This window comes from Anguilla rostrata, chromosome 12 (assembly GCF_018555375.3).
Source record: "Anguilla rostrata isolate EN2019 chromosome 12, ASM1855537v3, whole genome shotgun sequence".
In the NCBI taxonomy this organism is placed as follows: Eukaryota; Metazoa; Chordata; class Actinopteri; order Anguilliformes; family Anguillidae; genus Anguilla; species Anguilla rostrata.
In genome coordinates, this window is record NC_057944.1 from 31,048,246 (window position 1) to 31,068,772 (window position 20,527).

The window sequence follows — 20,527 nt, forward strand, 5'->3', positions numbered from 1 at the left end:
AAAAAGACAAATGGATCTGTTGCAACCACGGTATTTGAGCAGCAAGTTTTTCTGACTTTTGTCTTAAAATCACCTATAACTTTAGACCCAGTAAAACCAGTGCAGAGAGTTAACTGTGATCAGTTGCCGTGATCGATAAATTAGGTTCTGATTGACAGTGAAGCTGGGTGTATACTTGCTGAGCAAATAACACTCCACGTTGACTTCCGCCATTGCAGTGTGCACATCCTTGCTGGCCCAGCTAGCCGTACACTGACACAAACGCACCATCTTATTTATTTTCGGCTGTGGCTCGATTTTAGAGTACCTTCTTATCATTATATCTCCACCTTGAAGCCCAGCAGACCCTACAGCTCTTCCACACCAGGGTTATGACTCATTGCAATAGACAAACTGCTCCGTGTGAATCCTAGTGTTTGTGTTCCACAGACCACCCCACAGTTGGAGCCCATCACTGGCGGACTGAAGCCTGGGATGTATCTGTACTTCAAGGGAACCGTTCCTCAAGAGATCAAACGGTGAGCAGCCGGCTGGCCACATATTGAACTACCTGAAATGGGCCCAGTATCTTATCTGGTTACTGTCAGGAACCTGTGATGAAACTTCCCTGCTCTCTGTCGCCCCCTACAGTTTTTCCATCAACCTGCAGAATGGGCAGATTAAAGGATGTGACAAGGCCCTACACTTCAACCCCCGGTTTGACACTGAAGAGGTGGTGGTGTTCAACAGCTTCAAGAATGGCAGCTGGGAAAATGAGGAGAGGCCCTCTGAGATGCCCTTCTGTAAGGGAGAGGACTTTGAGATAGTCATAATTGTCACCACCGAGGGATACCAGGTCAGAAAGAGAGGAACTGTGTTGGCGTGTGCATGTGTGTGAATGTGCAAACGTTTGTATTTCTTCATTTTTTTTCCTTTACACCTGTATTTTTAATTTACATGTTTGTGTGTTGTGTGAATACATGTAATACCCCTTTTCTGCCTTTTAATCTAATTTTATAGAGTATGGCATGATATTGAATGCTTCGGAAGAAAAAGGAAAAATAGCAGAAATATTGAACCGCAGCTTTTTTTGACTCCCTGTCTTTTACTCTGGTTCCTGCAGGTGAACGTAAACGGTCGTCAGTTCCACTTCTTCAAGCATCGCATACCGCTGGAGCAAGTGAGCGCCATTAAGATCGCTGGAGATGTTGCCATACAGAGCATCAACACGATTCAGGTGAGGAGGAGAAGCGTCCATTCTTCTTTTAAACATCCCGTCATAAAGTGTCTTGCGTAGTACAGATTTTAATACTTAAGCATTTGTCTTTGCATTTTGGCATTTGTGAATATGACTGGATAAGGTATTTATTGTTTTGAGTTTCCCCACCCACCCCTAACTGGGTTTGTGTTTCAGGGAGGACCGAAACAACCAGGTCTGGGAAAGATTGTGATTAGTGTGAGTATGCTGGCCTCTTACCACACACACGCACACAAGCGCACACACACACGTACATACACTCAATCCCACGGTCATCCAAATATACATTTGCTCTCTTTCTTTCATACAAACCCACATCACAGTCCCTCTGTGTTTTACGCACTGACTGTGCAACTCACAGCCCCCATCTCTCCGTCTGCATTCTGTTCCAATAGACCAACAGAATTGCAGCCTTAGTCATTATGAGTTGCAAAGATGCCGGGGTTTTAAACTTAAAATCATTAACCTCTTTTGAGCCCCCTTAAAACATCAATGATCAACTTCTTTAATCGATTGATCAATTAAGTGGGAGCATACGGGGTTGAGAACTGCAACACTGCAACAGACAAACTGCTTTATATTAATCTCAGTGTTTGTGTTGCACAGAAAATCCCACATTTGGCACCAGTCTACGGCGGTTTGAGACCAGGAATGTATCTGTACTTCAAGGGAACCATTCCCCAAGATATCAAGAGGTGAGGAGCCACCGCCTGGCCATGGAGGGTACTGTAGGAAATGGGGCTGAGACACTGTTCAATGGTGGAAAAATAATCAAGGCTTCATGGAACTAGACCTAACTGGGGATGTTAGGGAATCTTATTAATCTTTCTGGTTCTTTGTCTATCCCCCTTCCCCCCTACAGGTTTGCCATCAACCTGCAGTATGGACAGATTAAAGGATGTGACAAAGCCTTACACTTCAATCCCCGGTTCGAACCCGAAGAGGTGGTGGTGTTCAACAGCTTCAAGAACGGCAGCTGGGAAAATGAGGAGAGGCCCTCTGAGATGCCCTTCCGTAAGGGAGAGGACTTTGAGCTGATCTTCTTCATCACCAGAAAGGGATACCAGGTCAGAAGGACACACATTGTGTATGTGTGTCTGTCTGTGTATGTATTTGTTTGTTTTTTTTTTTTCATCTACGCATGTGCATTGCATGGTAGTTAAGAAGTTCCATTTGTGACCCGTTGTTCATTTTGTATGTGCATGTGTGTGTATTGAGTAAATACAGCAGCCTTTCTTGACTAGCGGCCTTCTTCTCCGGGTCCTGCAGGTGAACGTAAACGGCCGTCAGTTCCACTTCTTCGAGCACCGCATGCCGGTGGACCAAGTGAGCGCCATTAAGATTGTTGGGGAAGTCACCATGCAAACCCTCAATATGATCGAGGTGAGGAGGAACAGTGTGCGTTCTGTATTTGTGCATTTAGGCATTTGATTTCTCATATTTAAAATGTCCTTTTATAAAAGTGTCTTGCACAGAACACAGTTTCAAAGCTTAAGCAGTTCTATGAGCATTTTAAGCATCCATACTTATATTTAAGTATGAACAAGTATCAATAGTTGCATTACAGCTTTTGTACTTGCATTTTGGCATTTGATTTTGCATTTTTGGAAGGTGTAGAAATGATTTGATGAGGACCTGCAGTGTTCTGTGTTTCCCCAACCCACCACTAAACAAGTTTCTGTTTTCAGGGAGGACAACCTGTGGATGCAACTCCAGGCCAAGGGACGATTGCAATTACTGTGAGTCTGCTGGCCTTTCAAGGAGACACACACACCATGCATTTACAAACACTCTTGCATCTCAGTCCATCAGTGTTTTCACACACTGTGCTACTACATTACTCACACGCCTCCATCTGCATCCTGTTACAAGGGACCAGAAGCTTGGCTGCCTTGGTCTTTATGAGCAACATGTTGTACTGGTGTTTGTTTTTGTCTTAAGATCCTCAACACCCCCTTAGACCCAATAAACCAGATGTGGTTAGTTAACTGCGTGATCAATTGCTTTTACTGCTTGATCAATTAGATGCTGACTGACAACTCCCCAGGTTATGAACCACTGTAACAGACAAACCACTCTGTATTAATCCCAGTGTTTGTGTTGCACAGAAAATCCCACATGTGGGGCCTGTATATGGCGGTTTGAGGCCAGGGATGTCTCTGTTCTTCCTGGGAACAGTTCCTGAAGACATCAAGAGGTAAAGTGTCTCCTGTTGGCCACTGAAAGTACCGCAGGGAATGTGGCCAAAACATTATTTGTGGTGCATGAACGAATGAGGCTGCACGGACCCAAAAACGTGTGGCAGTATTTCCCCAATCATTTAGTTCTGCAACATACTTTCATTGGTTGGAACATGTCAGTGACTGACAGCTCGCTATAGCTTTGCTTATTATGCAATTCATGAAACCTCATTCTCCCATTGCTGGTGCAGTTCTGCCTGCTTCATGATATTGAGGAAATTTTCTGTCTTTACACTAGAACATTAGCATATAATTGAACTGCTGACTACATTACGATAATGTGATGTGACGTTCTGTATTACAGTAACGCAGCAGAATCTCTGGTTACAAAGCAGAGAGGATTGACAGAATGAGGAAAAGATTAGTACCTCACCGGTCGACTCAATCTCATAAAGCTCTCTTGCTCTCTTTTGACTTCTGCAGTTTTGCCATCAACCTGCAGTATGGAACGATGACAGACTCTGACATAGCCTTCCACTTCAACCCCCGCTTCGAGCCCTCAGAGAAGGTGGTGGTGTTCAACAGCTTCAAAAATGGCAGCTGGGAGAATGAGGAGAGGGTCAATCAGATGCCCTTCCAACCAGGGACGAACTTTGGGCTGGTCTTCATTGTCACCAAACAAGGCTACAAGGTCAGAAGGAACAGGAACTCCTGTGTGTGTGTGTTGTGTGTGTGTGTGTAATGTAATGCTTCCTAATTTCAGAGAACTATAATCTCATTTACTGTAACAGGGCCTGATATTAAAGTGACAAAGTTAATGCTTTGGAGAAAAAAGTAACATTAACGGAGAATTTTAGAAAGCCTCTTTTGACTCCCTGCTTTCCTCTATGGCTGCTGCAGGTGCTCATAAATGGCGAACGATTCTACGTGTTCAAGCATCGCATGCCGGTTCAGCAAGTCAGTGCCCTAAAGATCACTGGTACCATCTTAATTATGGCCGCCCGCATGATTGAGGTAAGGAGGAGCAGTGCGCATTTTAGGGTATATTTGGCGTGTAGCAAATCCTCCTGTTAGTGGTGGCACTCATGATTTTGGTAATCAAGTGTTCTAATGATTATTCTGATTTTATGCTAATTAACTGAATGAAAAAAGTACAAAAACACTTCCTTAAATGCTTTTCGTGGGAAAATTGAAAATGAGGTAGTCTACAGCCCATAGTTCTTGAACATTTTCCCTCCTGTTTTCAAGAAATAAAAATAAGAAATACAAAAAGAATTGCAATAAAAATATGAACTGTCACTTCAATATTTCTAAAATTCCCAAAACATTTTAACACATAAATATGTACAAAAATGTTACAGAAAAACTTTGAGTTCATTTTTACACACAAAATATAAAGTTATGGCCTGTACTTAAATATCCTTTTTAAAACTATTTTGTCTGCAATGAGCATGTTCCTAATATTTGTTAAGCTGCAGTATACATGACTCTACTCTGAGTATAAACTTGCCAATGATGCTCTTTGGTTGAATGAAATGGAAACCAAAGCGATAATTACAACAATATCTAACATTAAAAGGACCTGCCTTTATTATGTTGTGAACATGTGCATAATTTTACTCAGTCTTCATACATATCCAATTCACACTGCATGTGATCTCAGTTATTTCCATATCTAAAAGGAAATTACTTTTGCATTGGGCTACAGATTTATTAGAACAAACTAAAAGATTTTATGTGAGCTAATAAATAATTGACACTCTTTTAATAGTTGTATTTGCATTTCGGTATTTTTGATTTCATTAGTAGGTGAATTGTTTTGTATTGCTCCACCAACTCCTGAGTTTGTATTTCAGGTAGAAGATGTAGACGAAGAAGAAGAACCCGAGGTTAGTGTGCTTATACTGTCCTTGCACATGCTCACATGCACATGCGCGCACGCGCACACACACACCCATGCACATGCATACACACACTCACATACTCACACACACACACACACACATGGATACACATGCTTTCACACATTTTTACCTTTTTGCAGTTGTATGTGCATTTAGGTATCTGATTTCGTTAGGAGGTGAATTGTTTTGTATTCCTCCACCAACTCCTGAGTTTGTGTTTCAGGAAGAAGAAGTAGAGGAGAAGGAAAAACCAGCTGAAGAAGAAGAACCCAAGGTTAGTGTGTGTACTCTGTCCTCCCAACACATACACGTGTGTGCGCACGCACACACACACACACACACACACACACACATTCACACACACGCATGCACATTTTTATACTTTTATTCCTGTCCACATACCAAAGTGACATCAAATGACATAAACAGTAGAGACACACAGTACATAATGATAGTATGGAAACGTGCTGGCTCATTAGGGGTATAGGGAGCGACACCAATACCAGTCCCAGTCCCAGAATCAGCTCATTGTATTGCTCCACCAACTCCTGCATTTGTGTTTCAGGAAGAAGAAGTAGAAGAGAAGGAAAAACCAGCTGAAGAAGAAGAACCCAAGGTTAGTGTGCTTACTCTGTCCTCCCAACGCATGCACACGCAGAGATGCGCACAGATGCACACAGAAACCCACATTCATTTCCATACACACGGAAGTGCATTCTCTCACAAATGTTTACCTTTTTGCAGTTGTATTTGCATTTTGGTATTTGTTGATTTCATTAGGAGGTGAATTGTTTTGTGTTGCTCCACCAACTCCTGAGTTTGTGTTTCAGGAAGAAGAAGTGGAAGAGAAGGAGAAACCAGTTGAAGAAGAAGAACCCAAGGTCAGTGTGCTTACACTGCCCTCCCAACACATGCTCATGCATGTACTCGCATGGACATGCACATGCACACACTCGCACACGCACACAGAAACCCACATCCATGTTCATACACATGGATGCACATTCTCTCACACATGCTTACCTTTTTCAGTTGTATTTGTTGATTTCATTAGGAGTTGAATTGTTTTATATTGCTCCACCAACTCCTGAGTTTGCGTTTCAGGAAGAAAAACCAGCTGAAAAAGAAGAAGAACTAGAGGTTAGTGTGCTTACACTGTCCTCCCAACACACACACACACACAGGCACACTGATATCTCAGTTACTCAATGTGTTTAGACTCTGCTGTGCCATTACTTTTGCCTCTCCATCTGCATTCTGTTGCAATAGAATTCACAATCCTGGTCCTTGTGAGCTGCAAGGTTGCTGGTTTTTATTTTTGCCTTTCAATCGTGAACCCCTTTAGACCCAGTTACCCAGATGAGCTGAGCTCATGTGTGATCAGCTGCTTTAACTGACTGATTCGTTCAGTGCTGATTGCCAGCAAAACCCAGCAGACCCTGCATCTCTCCAACACCCGGGCTATGAACCACTGCAACGGACAAACTACTCTGTATTAATCCCAGTGTTTGTTGTGCAGGAGGAGGAAGTCCTCTCGGGTGATGTGAAGCCTGGGATGGCTGTGTATTTCAAGGGAACTGTTCCAAATGAGATCACACGGTGAGAAGCCCCCTGCTGGCCATGGAGGGTACAGTGGGTGTTGTGCAAATGCAGGGGTGGAAAAAGAAGCTGCCATAAAGATTAAAAAAAAAAAAAAAAAAACATGTCTTGTGTAAGTTCTGAAACTGTTGAGTCAATAAGCAGCCTCTTGCTTGGATCTTTCAGAGGCTGAAAACTCATTCTATAGATCAGAAAGATACTCCTACTGGCCTCTTAACATTGCAAGTTCTGTCTCCTGATGATGGTAAACATTCCAACTGATGCCTGTTCTGAAAATTCATGAAGTGGCTTAGTGAAGAACAGTACTGCAGCAGCTGATGTTCTGTATTGTAATAAAACACCGAAAGGTCCTGTTACCAAAATACCTAGATCAGAAACAGAGAGGACTGAGGTACTGAGTAGGACTGTTAGAGCAGAGTGTCTTTTCTGGTGACTCAAAGGTATCTGTGGCATAAATTTCCATGCTCTCTTTCACCCCCCACAGTTTTGCCGTCGACCTGCGGTGTGGGGACACGAAAGACTCTGACATAGCCTTCCGGTTCGAGTCCCGGTTCGAGCCCTCCGAGGTGCTGGTGTTCAACAGCTTCAAGAATGGCAGCTGGGAAGAGGAGGAGAGGGTCAATGAGATGCCCTTCCGTAGGGGGGAGAGCTTTGAGCTGGTCTTCCATGTCTTAGAAGAGGGCTACCAGGTCAGAAGTACAGGAAGTGTGTGTGTGTGTGTGTGTGTGTGTGTGTGTGTGTGTGTGTTTGCTCATTGTAAACATGCTTGTAATGCCTCCATACACAGATGCGCACTTTCTCAGACATTGAAGAACTGGGTTATATCCTGGAGTCAGCTGTAAACTGATTCTGAAACTGAAACGGATTATTAACGGAGTGAATGCTTTAGGGGGGAAAGAATTGCTTAGACAGAATTTTTGAATAACAGCCTTTTGTGACCCCTGCCTTCCTCTCTGGCTCCTGCAGGTGTATGTAGCCCGTCGCAAGATCTACTTGTTCAAGCACCGTATACCAGTGGAGCAGGTGACCTCTGTGCAGGTCATTGGGGAGATCTCCATGCAGACCTCCAACCTCCTTAATGTGAGTGGGAGCAGCATGCATTCTACATTTAAATTGAAATATTTGCATTTAGTCATTTATCAGATTCTTGTCCAGTGACAGCACACATCTGTACACTTAAGAATGAGTATGCTTATCTAGGCATTTATAGATATGATTAGATTGGAAGGTGTATAGTTTTGTGTTCCTCCAACCCTGTGCTTTTGTTTCAGATTGGACAATTCACAATGACGCAGGAACCAGATGATGATGTGGATGAGGTTTGTGTGACTACACTGGCTTCCACCACCCACCCACACACACAAACATTATCAATCTAGTCCCAGTAAACAAGTTTAAGTAAATAAACTGTGTTCAGCTGTTTTCATTTATTGATTAATTACATTCTGACTGACAGCTCTCCAGCACCATGATTATGAACCACTGCAACCAGACAAGCTATTCTTTATTGTGTTCCACAGACCACCCAAGTTATGATGTCCATCCCAGGCAGTCTGAAGTCTGGGTTGTCAATGTCCTTCCAGGGAATGATTCCCGATGAGAGCACCAGGTGAGGAGCACCTTCTGGCCATGGGGTTTACTGCAGGGAAGGGGGTAGAGATGCTTTTTTTCCCCCCAATGGACAATTTAATTTTTCTAACTGAAACAGAGGTGAACTGAATTTGAAAAACTGGGAAGAATTCAGTCATGAAAAAGGTTTGATTAGACGGGCTTCTCGCCGTGGTTCTGTTCACTTGGATGTTTCAGAGGATGAAACCCCATATTCTTCTTCCCCAACATATACTCATCTCTGTAGCGTAAGCATTAAAAATTCTTTCCCCCTTCTGCTGATTCTAAAAGAATCCAATTTCATGCATCTTCTGAAAATTCATTAAGGGCTGTGATGAATAGCAATTCCATGGTGATGTAGATTCTGACTCGTAATAAAGTCAGAGATTCCTCTTACCACGTGAAACTGGCTGTAGTTCAGAAGCAGCGAGAATTGAAGGACTGAGGAGGATTGTAAGAGCTCAGTATCTCATCTGGTCCCTCGACGGAATCTGTGATAAATTTTTCTCTGTTCTCTGTCGCCTCCTGCAGGTTCACCATTGACCTGCAGTGTGGAGACACTGAGGGCTGTGACACAGCGTTCCGCTTCAACCCCCGGCTGGAGACCTCAGAGGTGGTGTTCAACAGCTTCAGAAATGGCAGCTGGGAAGAAGAGGAGAAGGTCGTCGAGATGCCCTTCATTAAGGGAGAGAGCTTTTTGCTGGTCTTCATGTTGAAGTCTGATGGCTACCAGGTCAGATGGACAGGAACTCTGTGTGTATGCATGTGTGTGTTCTGTGTTCATACTTGCAGTTCCTCTTTACTGCTGAGGAATGCTTCATGCTACACCCTACTTAATTTTCTGAAGTAGGATTTGACATGAAAACTTTAACAATAACGTGAAAATTTAACAATGACGGAAATCGTAACCTTTCTGTGATGAAACGTTTGCCTCCCCCAGGTGAATGTGAATGGTTGTCCATTGTACATGTTCAAGCACCGAATGGTGTTGGAGCAAGTGCGTGGCATTAGGATCTTCGGTGGCGTCTCCATTCAGAATGTCAACATCGTCGAGGTGAGAAGAAGCAATGTGCATTGTACATATAAATTTAGGATGTTAACTTTAGGCATTTAACAGATTTGTATCCAGTATGTATCACAGTGAACAGTTTTACTTTTAAGCATTTTTATTTGCATTTGAATTTGCATTTAGCATTTAGCCACAGATTGGACTGGGAGTTTTAATGCTCCTCCACCCACCCCTAACTGTGTTTCAGATAGTACAAGAGGTAATAGAAATACCGGAAGAAGAAACCGAGGTTAGTGCATGTACATATACGCACACAAACGCAAGTGCACGCACATGCACACATCTCAGTCTCTCTGTGTTTTTACACAGTAACCGTGTTACAACAGTACTTACACTCTCCATCCCTCCATCTGCATTCTTTTGCAATAGACCAGATTCACAACCCTGGTCCTTGTGAGCTGCAAGGTGTGCTGGCTCTTGTTTTTTAACTTAAAATCATAAATGCCTTTAGACCCATTGAACCAGATGAGGTGAGCTAACGGCATGATCATCTGTTTTTAAACATCTGATCAATTAACTGCTGATTGACAGTGAAACCCAGCAGACTCTACAGCTCTCAGGGGTTATGAACCACGGCAACAGACAGAATTCTCTGTGTGAATCCCAGTGTTTGTGTTCTGCAGGCCATCCAGGCTGAGGCACCCATCCCAGGCAGTTTGAAGGCAGGGACGACACTGACCCTCCTGGGAACGATTCCTGAAGAGACCAAGAGGTGAGGAGTTACTGCAGGGAATGGAGCACTTTTTTGTGATGGATGGATAAAATGAATGAGGGTTTGAGGAACCAAAATAGTGTAAAACTGGAGTTTTTCCTCATTTAGTCAAAGCGAGGGCAGTGCTTTTTTTTGATTTAGCTCACTGGAGGAGCCATTGTCACGCAAGACTACTGACAGTGTTTAGTTCCTGTGTCAGCTTAGTACCTCCTCCCACCCATCTGATTATTTTCTTAGACAAACAACATTCTGTAATGAAGGGCATTTGTGTAAAAGAGGGTATTCTGACTGTCATCAGAGGATGCAGAATACTACACAATTGTTTCATTTAAAGGTGCAGTGTTATTTGTTTTTACATGGCAATGTAACATTGTATGACTGTGTAAGTGCCATGGTGGTAGTACAGCAGAACTCAAGCAAACCTGGGACCAATGTTACGAACCCATTGTGTGATATTTAATGTTCATGTCACACTGAAGTTGGGAAAAATAGTTTAGTTGGAATCGGTTGATTTGCTCTGAACTTTCTGTTGGCTTAGATGTTTCAGAGGATGAAATGACAAATGGCATTCTTTTCTCTCTTCCTTCTGGTGAAACATTAAAATATGATTCTTGTTCTGAAAATTCAGTAAGCAGTGTGTGATGAACTATATTGTGGTCTAGTACGTTCTGTCTTATAATAAAGTACAAGAAACTGTTGTTTCTAACCAGAGCTTCCAGTAGTTGAGAAGCAGAGAGGAATGACAAAAATTGTAAGAGCTCCTTGTCTTCTCTGGTGACTCCACAAAATCACTAATAAAACTTTCTCACTCCCTGTCGCCCCCTACAGTTTCAGCATCAACCTGCAGTGTGGGGAGGCTGCAGGCTGCGACACAGCGTTCCACTTCAACCCCAAATTTGAGACCTCAGAGGTGGAGTTCAACACCTTCCGAAATGGCAGCTGGGAAGAGGCTGAGAAGGTTGATAACATGCCCTTCACTCAGGGGAAGGAGTTTGAGCTGACCTATATTATCACCGCAGAAGGGTACCAGGTGAGAAGGACAGGAGTTGTGCGTGCATGTTTGTGGGTTTGCACGTGTGTATTGTGTGCATTCGTGTAATATTTTGTAATTATTTACATTTAGTCTAGTAGGGTGTGACATTTAATTGACAGATCGAATACTTTAGACGGAAAATTGACATCATCAGGAGTTTTGAATAGCAGCCTTTCTTGACTCCCTGCCTTCCTCTCCGGCTCCTGCAGGTGAACGTAAATGGTGCCGAGTTCTACTTGTTCAAGCACCGCATATCGGTGGACCAAGTGAAAGTCCTGCAGATCGCTGGAGACGTTTCTGTGACGGCCATCAACATCGTAGAGGTGAGGAGGAGCAGAGTGCATTCTGCGATTAAATGCGGGCCTTTGGTTCGATTTGGCATTGCTTGGCTTTCCCTGACCCACCCCTAACTGAGTTTGTGTTTCAGGGAGCCGGACAATATCCAACTCCAGCAGAACTGGGGGTTAGTATGAATGCTCTGGCCTCTCACTACATGCGCACACACACACACACACACACACACACACACACACTCATACACACTCACTCACACTTACCCATACACATCCACACTCAACTCAATCCCTGTGTGTTTATCACACACTGACTGTTTTACTACATCCCCCACACATCTCTCCATCTCATACACACTCTCCAGGACTCACAATTCTGGTTCTTGAGCCACATGGTGCTAATTTTTGACTTAAAATCATCAAGCCATTCAGACCTAATAAACCAGATGAATTAACTGTGTGAATAATCGATTGATTGAGTGCTGCTTGACAGTGAAACCCAGCAGACCCTACAGCTCTCCAGCACCAGGATGATGAACCATTGCAACAGACAAGCTTTTTTTTTTTTGTCATTTTGCTTTGTATGAATCCCAGTGTTTGTGTTCTGCAGACCGTCCAAACCAACATACCTGTCCCAGGCTGTTTGAAGACATGGATGACAGTGTCCCTCCAGGGGTTGGTTCCCGCTGAGACCGACAGGTGAGTAGTTAGAAGATTGTCAGGATTGTTAGAGCTGAGTGTCTACTCTGGTGACTCAATGGAATCACTGATGAAACTCTCTGTCGCCCCCTGCAGTTTCAGCATCAACCTGCAGTGTGGAGACACCCAAGGCTGTGATACAGCGTTCCACTTCAGCTCTCAGTTCAAGACCTCAGAGCTGGTGTTCAACAGCTTCCGTAAGGGCCACTGGGAAGAGGAGGAGCGGGTTGCCCAGATGCCCTTCAAAACTGGGGAGAACTTCACGCTGGACTATACTATCACCTTAGAGGGTTACGAGGTCAGAATGACAGGAACTGTGTGTGTGTGTGTGTGTATTTTGTGCATGTATGTAATGCCCCCTTACTGCACGGGAATATAACCTCATTTACTGGAGTAGGTCATTATTGACTCATGAGAGACAGAATGCTTTGGATGGGGGAAAAAAAATACCATGAACAAAATTTTTTGAGTAACAGCCTTTCTTGTTTTCCTGAACTCCATTTTCCTGCAGGTGTCTGTAAATGGTCACTTCATCCACACGTTTATGCACCGCATGCCAGTAGCGCAAGTGAGTCTGATGCAGATCATTGGAGACGTGTCCATCATAGCCATCAACATCATCGAGGTGAGGACATATGTACTTTTCAGTTTGACATTTGTATTTGCAGTTTCCATTTTGTATTGGCATTTGTGGATTTGTAAATGTGATTTGATTTGGAGCTGCACTGCTTTGTGTTCATTGGTCCTTGTGAGCTGCAATGAGCGCTGGTTTCTGTTTTTGCCTTAAAATCAAAGAAACTGCTTTGTATAAATCCCAGTGTTTGCGTTGTGCAGACTTCCCCATCTGTGACACCTCTTCCAAGTGGTTTGAAGCCAGGGACAGCTGTGATCTTCCAGGGAGTACTTCCCAGTGAAAGCAACAGGTGAGAAGCCTGTTAACACTGTTTATTGGTGGAAGAACGACTGAGGCTCCTTTGTGGAACCAGAAATGGGCTGGAAATCTTGGTGGCTCAGCGATATGCCCTCAGTGCCTCCCCGATTTCATCCATTTATTCTGTTCCTCTCTAGGGAGGTGTTACGCATGTTCTTTTCTCTAAGTAAGTTTTGGCCTAAATCAGAAAAAATAAAACCGAGCACTTGTGGGGCAAAATGTCACCTAAAGCACTTGCTTTTTGTGAAATTTTGTTTCCATTCTTCTTATGATTGTGAATACTATCTTTATTATAGGCTATTCAACAAGTTTACAAGCTGGTCATCAGCCAGTATTTTCATTTTAAATTTGTGGGTATATATATATCAATAATCATCAGAAATTTTTCCCAATTATTGATATTTGAAAATTGCATTGATGCCAAACCTAATGTACATAAGGATTAGTGGGAGAGTTTCTCCTCGTTAGCTCTTCCTGTCTGAGCCAATGGGAGGGCAGGACTTTAGGGAATCCAGCATTGCTCATTGGAGGAACCATGGCAACATAGCATTAAACTTCATTGAGACTACTCAGTTTCTGAGTGTCAGTCAGAACCTTTATTTAAATTCTCGGAGGTACAAGTAGTTGAGTGTGCAGTAGTTGAATTATAGCAGGTCTCACGCACCCCCTGGCACCATTATTAAGCACCCTTATGTGATGGTTAGTGTTTAATTGAAGCCACACTCAGAAGTCAGTTGTGAAAACTGTTGAGTTGGAAGCACTCAGTGAGTGAGCTCTTGTTGAGATGCTGTTTGCTTGGTTATTTCAGAGGATGAATCCCCATATTCTATTGATGAACCAGACACTCATCCCTGTATTCGAAAAAATTACAAGTTCTATCTCCCTAGCAATGGACACTCTATATACCTGTTGATGCAATTGAGTCTGTGATTAAAATCTCCATGCTCTGTCGCCCCCTGCAGGTTCAGCATCGACTTGCAGTGTGGAGAGACTGAAGGCTGTGACACAGCCTTCCAATTCCAGCCCCAGTTAGAGCCTGAAGAGGTGGTGGTGTGCAACAGCTTCCAGAACGGCAGTTGGGAAACTGAGGAGAGGCTCACTGAGATGCCCTTCCGTAAGGGAGAGGACTTTGAGCTGGTCTACAATATCACCGCAGAGGGCTACCAGGTCCGAAAGACAGGAACTGTGTTCATGTGCACGTTTGTGCAAATCAGTACATTGTTAAAATATATGTGCATTGCATGTGTTTGTATGTTTGTGTGTATTTGTATATCCTTGGGTGTCACAATTGTGTACACAATCTCATTTACTGGAGTGGGACATGATGATAAAACGATAGACAGAACTGTTTGGTGGATGTAATCGCATAAGTGGTGATTTTTAAATTTCAGCCCTTCTTGATTCTCTGCTTTTCACTCTCGTTGCTACAGGTGAAAGTAAATGGTCAGCAGTACCACATGTTTAAGCACCGCATACCAGTAGAGCAAGTGAGAGCCCTTCTGGTCGCCGGGAACGTCAGCGTGCCAGCTGTCCACATCATAGAGGTGAGGAGGAGCGTCGCGCTGTCTGCATTTAAATCTAGGCCTTTACTTTCAGACATTTAGCAGATCCTCTTATCCACTGTCTCACAAAGTGCACATTTATGAAACTTTTTGATGCATTTATATTTGCATTTATGTGTTTCCATTTGCATTCATGCATTTTAATTTGCATTTAGTCAATTGTAGATATGATTGGATTGGGGGGAGAACTGTTTTGTTCTCCCCCTCCTCCCTCACCCACTCCTAACTGATTTTATGTTTCAGGGAGAACCATTCATTATGGAGGAAACTGCTTTTGAAACGGTGGTTATTGTGAGTATAGTGTTCTCTCTCTCACACACACACATTCTCTATCTTTTATTCAACCACACAGATACACACACACACTCGCTCTCTGTCTCACACATGACCACACACACCCTTCAGCAGTGTACAATCTATGCTGTGACATTAGACGTTCTTCTGTGAGGGAGGTCAAACGTCCATTTTATTGTCCGCTTTATTACTCAATTTTGGGCGTTTGGGAAATTACAAAATTTAATTGTCTAGACCCAATAAAAGCAGGTCAGCTGCTTCAAGTTGATTGATTAATAAAGTGCTGATTGACGGTGAAACCCAGCAGACCCCACAGCTCCCCAGGGTTATGAGCCACTTGCAACAGCCAGACTGCTGTGTATTAATCCCAGACAGACAGAGACTGCTGTGTATTAATCCCAGACAGAACAGAGACTGCAGTGTATTAATCCCGGTGTCCGTGTTGCGCAGTGCGCCCCCTACGTGATGCCCATCCCGGGCGGCTTTAAGGAAGCGTCGTCCGTGAACTTCCGGGGCTCCATCCCCGAGGGGATCCCCAGCTTCAGCATCGACCTGCAGTGCGGGGAGGCGGACGGCTCCGACACGGCCCTGCGCTTCAACCCCCAGTTCGAGCCCGCGGAGGCGGTGGTGTTCAACAGCTTCCGCGGCGGCAGCTGGGAGACAGAGGAGAGGGTGGACGCCATGCCCTTCCGCCGGGGGGAGAGCTTCGAAGTGACCTTCCACATCACCCCTGAGGGCTACCAGGTCAGAAAGGACGGGGAACTGTGTTTGTGTGAATTACATTAGTTACATTAATATAAAAATGTTGAGTTGCAGCCTTTACTGAATTCTGGCCTGGTCCCGGCAGGTGAAAGTGAACGGTGCTGAGCTCCACATGTTCAAGCACCGCATTCCGGTGGAGCAAGTGAGTGCCCTGAAGATAGTGGGGAACGTCACCGTGGAGACCGTAAACATCATCGAGGTGAGGAGGAGCAGCAGCTCGCACTCTGCATTTTAATTCAAGCATTACGTTTTGAGCATTTAGCAGGTCCTATTTTTCGCTGTCTTACCCTGCAGGCATTTTATTTTTTGCATTTTAGCACCGGGTTCTTGCATTTCGCCTTCTGTATTTGCATTTACGCATTTGCATTTTGACATTTGTAGACATGACTGGATGAGGCAGTGCTTTGTTTTGTGTGCCTCCACTCACCCCTGACTGGGTTTGTGTTTCAGGGAGACTTCGGTGCGGTGCCGCCATCTTGCTTCGGTCAGATCGAGGCTACTGTGAGTACAGCGGTCTCTCGCCACAAACCACACATTCCCCCCCAACACACCCACACACAAGTCAAATAGGAATGGTACAATTTACTGTCTGGTATTTATAAATAATGTTTAGTCCACACAAACACAATAATGCTTCTTCAGTGATGCTGACTACTCTGGATCTCAGGAATCTGTACTCTTGATCTGGTGAATGGTAATGGACTGCATTTATATAGCGCTTTTATCCAAAGCGTTTATGCCTCTCATTCACCCACTCACACACACACTCACACACCAACGGTGAAAGGCTGTCATACAAGGTACCAATCAGCTCATTGGGAGAAATTAGGGGTTAGGTGTCTTGCTCAGGGACACGTCGACACACCCAGGGTCGGGGATCTCAGCTAGATGGGGGGGGGGGGGGTGGTGAATGGGGTGGGACAGGATGTTCTCTCATTTAAGGCAAATTCAAAATTTGAATCTGAATTTGACTTTGAATCTGTACATCTTTTCAGAACTCAGTTTACCTCTGTAAATGTGCACCAGCTGCATTGCCTGGGTGCTTGCCAGAGTGCTAACTGTGCTAGCCTGTGCAGAGTGTGCACCCATCATCTCTCTCTCCTCCAGGGATCTATTGGTGGTGAGACATGGACCTGTGGTGTTGCAGAGGTGGAAAGAGGAGATGGCCCAATTTAATCCTTTCCAGGAGTGACAGTATTTGATGTGAGTGGACACGATTACATCCCTGTGGACTTAATAAAGAGTCTTTGTTCCAGTCCTGAGTTTTTCTGCGTTAGTCCATAGCAAAATGTGGCATTTAATATACAGTTAAATGCAAAAGTATTAGGACAATTGATTTTGTTTAACATTGCATTGAGCTATATTGCAACAGTGCCACTCAGTGACTCAAATCCCCTTATTTCAAGCCAGCGTAAGCACTGGGACAAAGGAAGCTTTGACAAATTTAATGGCTTATTGGTTAAATAATGGTTATAGCTTGATTTGAAATACAAATAGGATTAGCACAGAGGAAAAACAACCAATATGCCACAATACTGTCCCATTACTTTTGGATTCTCTCCTCTTCCTTTCTATCTCTTATTTTTGTTTTCTTGAAACTGTCTTTCTCTCGCTCACTCACTCTCTCAGTTTTCAATGCACTGTGAGAATCAGAGGTTTAAAGTCTCTCTCTCTCTCTCTCCCTCTCAGATCTTGGTGCACTGTGGGAATCGGGAGTTTAAACGGGAAGCACATGTATGACTCCTTCCACCATTTCCAGCCCTTCACCCAAATTTGATGTCTGGAGATGTATGATGTCATTTTTCTGGCTACCCCGTTCTGATGCCACTGTTCTGATACCCTGCTCTTTGATGTCACTGTTCTGATACCCTCTCTGATACCCTCCTCTGTTTGTCACTGGTGTTAGGGGCTCTGTTTCACAAATTCAGTTAATAAACGTTGTCATGCATTCTAAAGATTCTGTGCATTTTTATTTTCTGAAATCTTAACTTTTTAAGTGTTTGAAGTTATAATAATTATAATCCTGCATAAAGGAGCTGGCTTGCAGTTCTGTATTTCAGAGGTAGCTTATGTGTGTACCTAACCCCACCCCTAACACACACACACAATCAGTTCAGTGGTGCATGCGGCATGTAGTCTGGTTGATATAATTAGGATGTTTTATGTAATATAGTTCTTATTTAAACTGTCAAAAGAGGCAGTTTTCTTAGTTGTGTCACTCTAGGTCTGATCTGGATGATCATGTGTACTCTTCACCTTACACAGAATCGATTTTAGAAATATGTTTTTAAAAACTACGGTGGAAATGAAGACCGAAATTAAAGCTGGTTTTGCTTCACCAGAATTAAAACAACAGGCTGCAGGGGTCAGTGTCACTAAATGTGTTAGCAGTGAGATGCAGTGATTTAGGATTTCAGTAGGGGGCGCCCTGGGCACAGTGCAATAATTCAATAATTCCGCACTTGAGACACAACTGCCTGTCTCTGGGAAGGGGGGGGGGGGGGGGGGGTTAAGACCATGAACAATCAAAACGTACATTACAAATATATATAAAGAACCAGAAACGATTCATATATTCTGATGTTAATCCTATTTTAGCTGGGTATGATTTTTAAATGCATTTTAAAGTAACAATGCAACAAAAGTAACACTTGTTATGTTGCCACACTACACGATTTGGTGGTGTTTTTTGGAAATCATGCTACTTACCCAAGCAACAATTTATGTATCGGCCAGTCAGCAGTGCATCTGTTTAGTGGACTGGGTCAGGATAGTCTTTCATAACCATCTGCTCCAGAGCATTCATATCTACAGTAAAGGATTCTAAAGACATTATCTTGGCTGCAGTTTGACTTGCAAAATCTGTCAAATTTTCATTGACTGAGCAATTATCTGTGACTATGTAAATTTACAGACTAAGCAGGTTTGAGTGGTGGCTTGTAAAAAGACACATAAAAACAATGTCTTGCTGTATATAACATGCCATCCACAGACATTGGGTGCATTTGATCACATACTAATACTCTGATTTTACCCCGATCATGGCAATACTTTAATTATTGAAGTGGTCACGTAAACTCCTTTATCTGATTATCTTTACTGGCATTATGTCATAAGTGTACTGAAACACAATTAAGATACCAGAATTTTTGCCCAAACTTTAGATTTTTTAAATGTATATTTTTTTTAGTGCATGGAGACGTGGCATCGAGATCTTACTCCGATTTCCTTCGGCTTTATAAAAAATTTTTTTTAAAAAACGTGCATGTCAGGCGGAAGTCAAAATTCCTGGGTGAAAACAAGCATACAATAAAATGTTCAGTGTTAAATCAACTCTTACAGAGTACATTGGTTCCCATTGGACTGAAATTTTACGGTGCATGTCCACCGTTACCGCTGAGCGTATGCTGATTTTAGAAGAAATCACGTAAATGCAGCTGAAGGAGTGATTGCATTACTCATATCTCGGTGTATGCAACAATCTAAATACTCCCAAATAATTGGGGTGTTGGTGTGCATTTGAATGTAAGCCACCACAGCTGTCAAGTTAAATACAGTGCACTTGTCACAATGTACAGTATAGGCATTAGGAATGTTTTCATGCACTGCTGGATGGATCGCTCACACGGTGAAGGCACTAGGCTGTGGTGCATGGATGAGCCTTACTGTCTCGAGATCGAATCCGCCAACTGCAGCCGGTAGCTCCATGGGGTTGACGCACAACTGCCAGTTGCATCGCCCAGGGTATGGGAGGGTTCAGCAAATATTTGCTTATTAATTATGCCATGGGCTCTGAAATTTTGGAAGCAATTAGGCGCTCTCAGTCTGTTTGCTCAAAATACAAAAGTCCTCTTCCAGCTTGGTGTCTGAGAGAGTTTAAATCACAGACTGTGGAATGAAAATAAGTTTCTGGACAAGTTGTTTGAATTGACAGGGGGTGTCGCAAAGACAGACTTAAAATTAGGAATTCTGAATGGGGAGAAAGTATGGGTAAATGCAGAAATATGTAATACAGTGAGAGACTGGGGGGATCAGAACCATGCTGCACACTCACAAAGCCTCCACAGGTGTCGCAGAAAGTGAGCCTCTTGGAGGTGATCTCCTGGAAGTTGTACAGGAGGTTGAAGCCCAGTTTGGCTTAGACTGAGCCCTCGTGAAACAGGAATAAAGTCCCCTTCCCTATAAATGAGAGGGGCGAAATAAGTTTGTCTTTGCTTGTCCCCTGGCACTGTCTGCACACTCTTTCTATCTTAACTTATCCGAGCAACCTTTGACTAGCAAAATTTGCCATATTTGCATTATCTGTTCTGAAGCATTATTCGTCACTATGTAAATTTTTATGAGCAATCGGCATAATTACAGCACTAAGAATGAGCAGGTATGAGTGGAAGTGGGTCGTAAGATGGAAAATAACTATCTTGCTGCATATAACATGTAAACCATACAGTATAACATTGACGTTTGCACCAGTTTAATTAAACTCCCCTCAAAGTATTTGCAGTGCTCCGCTAACAATGTATTGTGTAAGCAATTTATAGAGAAATTTGTTGAGAGCATTTCAATTTCCATATTTGAACCCATAAAGTTAAACTGTAATAAGTGGCGGGCCAGAGAAAAGGTAATTGCTCAGTAGGTATGCTGTGG

At 43.3% G+C, this 20,527-nt stretch overlaps 1 protein-coding gene across 1 annotated transcript in view; it reads left to right on the plus strand.

The window, feature by feature from the left end:
- LOC135235715 (uncharacterized) overlaps nt 1–17,838 on the plus strand; it is a 133,864-nt gene extending 116,026 nt beyond the window's left edge. The window contains exons 93-131 of the mRNA XM_064301501.1: nt 430–518; nt 631–835; nt 1,103–1,216; nt 1,394–1,435; nt 1,844–1,932; nt 2,100–2,304; nt 2,507–2,620; nt 2,926–2,974; nt 3,344–3,434; nt 3,901–4,108; nt 4,318–4,431; nt 5,274–5,306; nt 5,545–5,595; nt 5,887–5,937; nt 6,152–6,202; nt 6,426–6,461; nt 6,841–6,920; nt 7,405–7,609; nt 7,887–8,000; nt 8,192–8,239; nt 8,441–8,529; nt 9,060–9,261; nt 9,469–9,582; nt 9,785–9,826; nt 10,221–10,309; nt 11,138–11,339; nt 11,552–11,665; nt 11,770–11,805; nt 12,246–12,334; nt 12,431–12,632; nt 12,846–12,959; nt 13,169–13,257; nt 14,228–14,432; nt 14,696–14,809; nt 15,071–15,118; nt 15,572–15,865; nt 15,969–16,082; nt 16,334–16,384; nt 16,991–17,838. Of these exons, the coding sequence (XP_064157571.1) occupies nt 430–518; nt 631–835; nt 1,103–1,216; nt 1,394–1,435; nt 1,844–1,932; nt 2,100–2,304; nt 2,507–2,620; nt 2,926–2,974; nt 3,344–3,434; nt 3,901–4,108; nt 4,318–4,431; nt 5,274–5,306; nt 5,545–5,595; nt 5,887–5,937; nt 6,152–6,202; nt 6,426–6,461; nt 6,841–6,920; nt 7,405–7,609; nt 7,887–8,000; nt 8,192–8,239; nt 8,441–8,529; nt 9,060–9,261; nt 9,469–9,582; nt 9,785–9,826; nt 10,221–10,309; nt 11,138–11,339; nt 11,552–11,665; nt 11,770–11,805; nt 12,246–12,334; nt 12,431–12,632; nt 12,846–12,959; nt 13,169–13,257; nt 14,228–14,432; nt 14,696–14,809; nt 15,071–15,118; nt 15,572–15,865; nt 15,969–16,082; nt 16,334–16,384; nt 16,991–17,059 (4,266 nt within the window). The 3' untranslated portion in view covers nt 17,060–17,838. The remainder of the gene's footprint in view (nt 1–429; nt 519–630; nt 836–1,102; nt 1,217–1,393; nt 1,436–1,843; nt 1,933–2,099; nt 2,305–2,506; nt 2,621–2,925; nt 2,975–3,343; nt 3,435–3,900; nt 4,109–4,317; nt 4,432–5,273; nt 5,307–5,544; nt 5,596–5,886; nt 5,938–6,151; nt 6,203–6,425; nt 6,462–6,840; nt 6,921–7,404; nt 7,610–7,886; nt 8,001–8,191; nt 8,240–8,440; nt 8,530–9,059; nt 9,262–9,468; nt 9,583–9,784; nt 9,827–10,220; nt 10,310–11,137; nt 11,340–11,551; nt 11,666–11,769; nt 11,806–12,245; nt 12,335–12,430; nt 12,633–12,845; nt 12,960–13,168; nt 13,258–14,227; nt 14,433–14,695; nt 14,810–15,070; nt 15,119–15,571; nt 15,866–15,968; nt 16,083–16,333; nt 16,385–16,990) is intronic.
- The last annotated feature ends 2,689 nt before the right edge of the window (nt 17,839–20,527 follow it).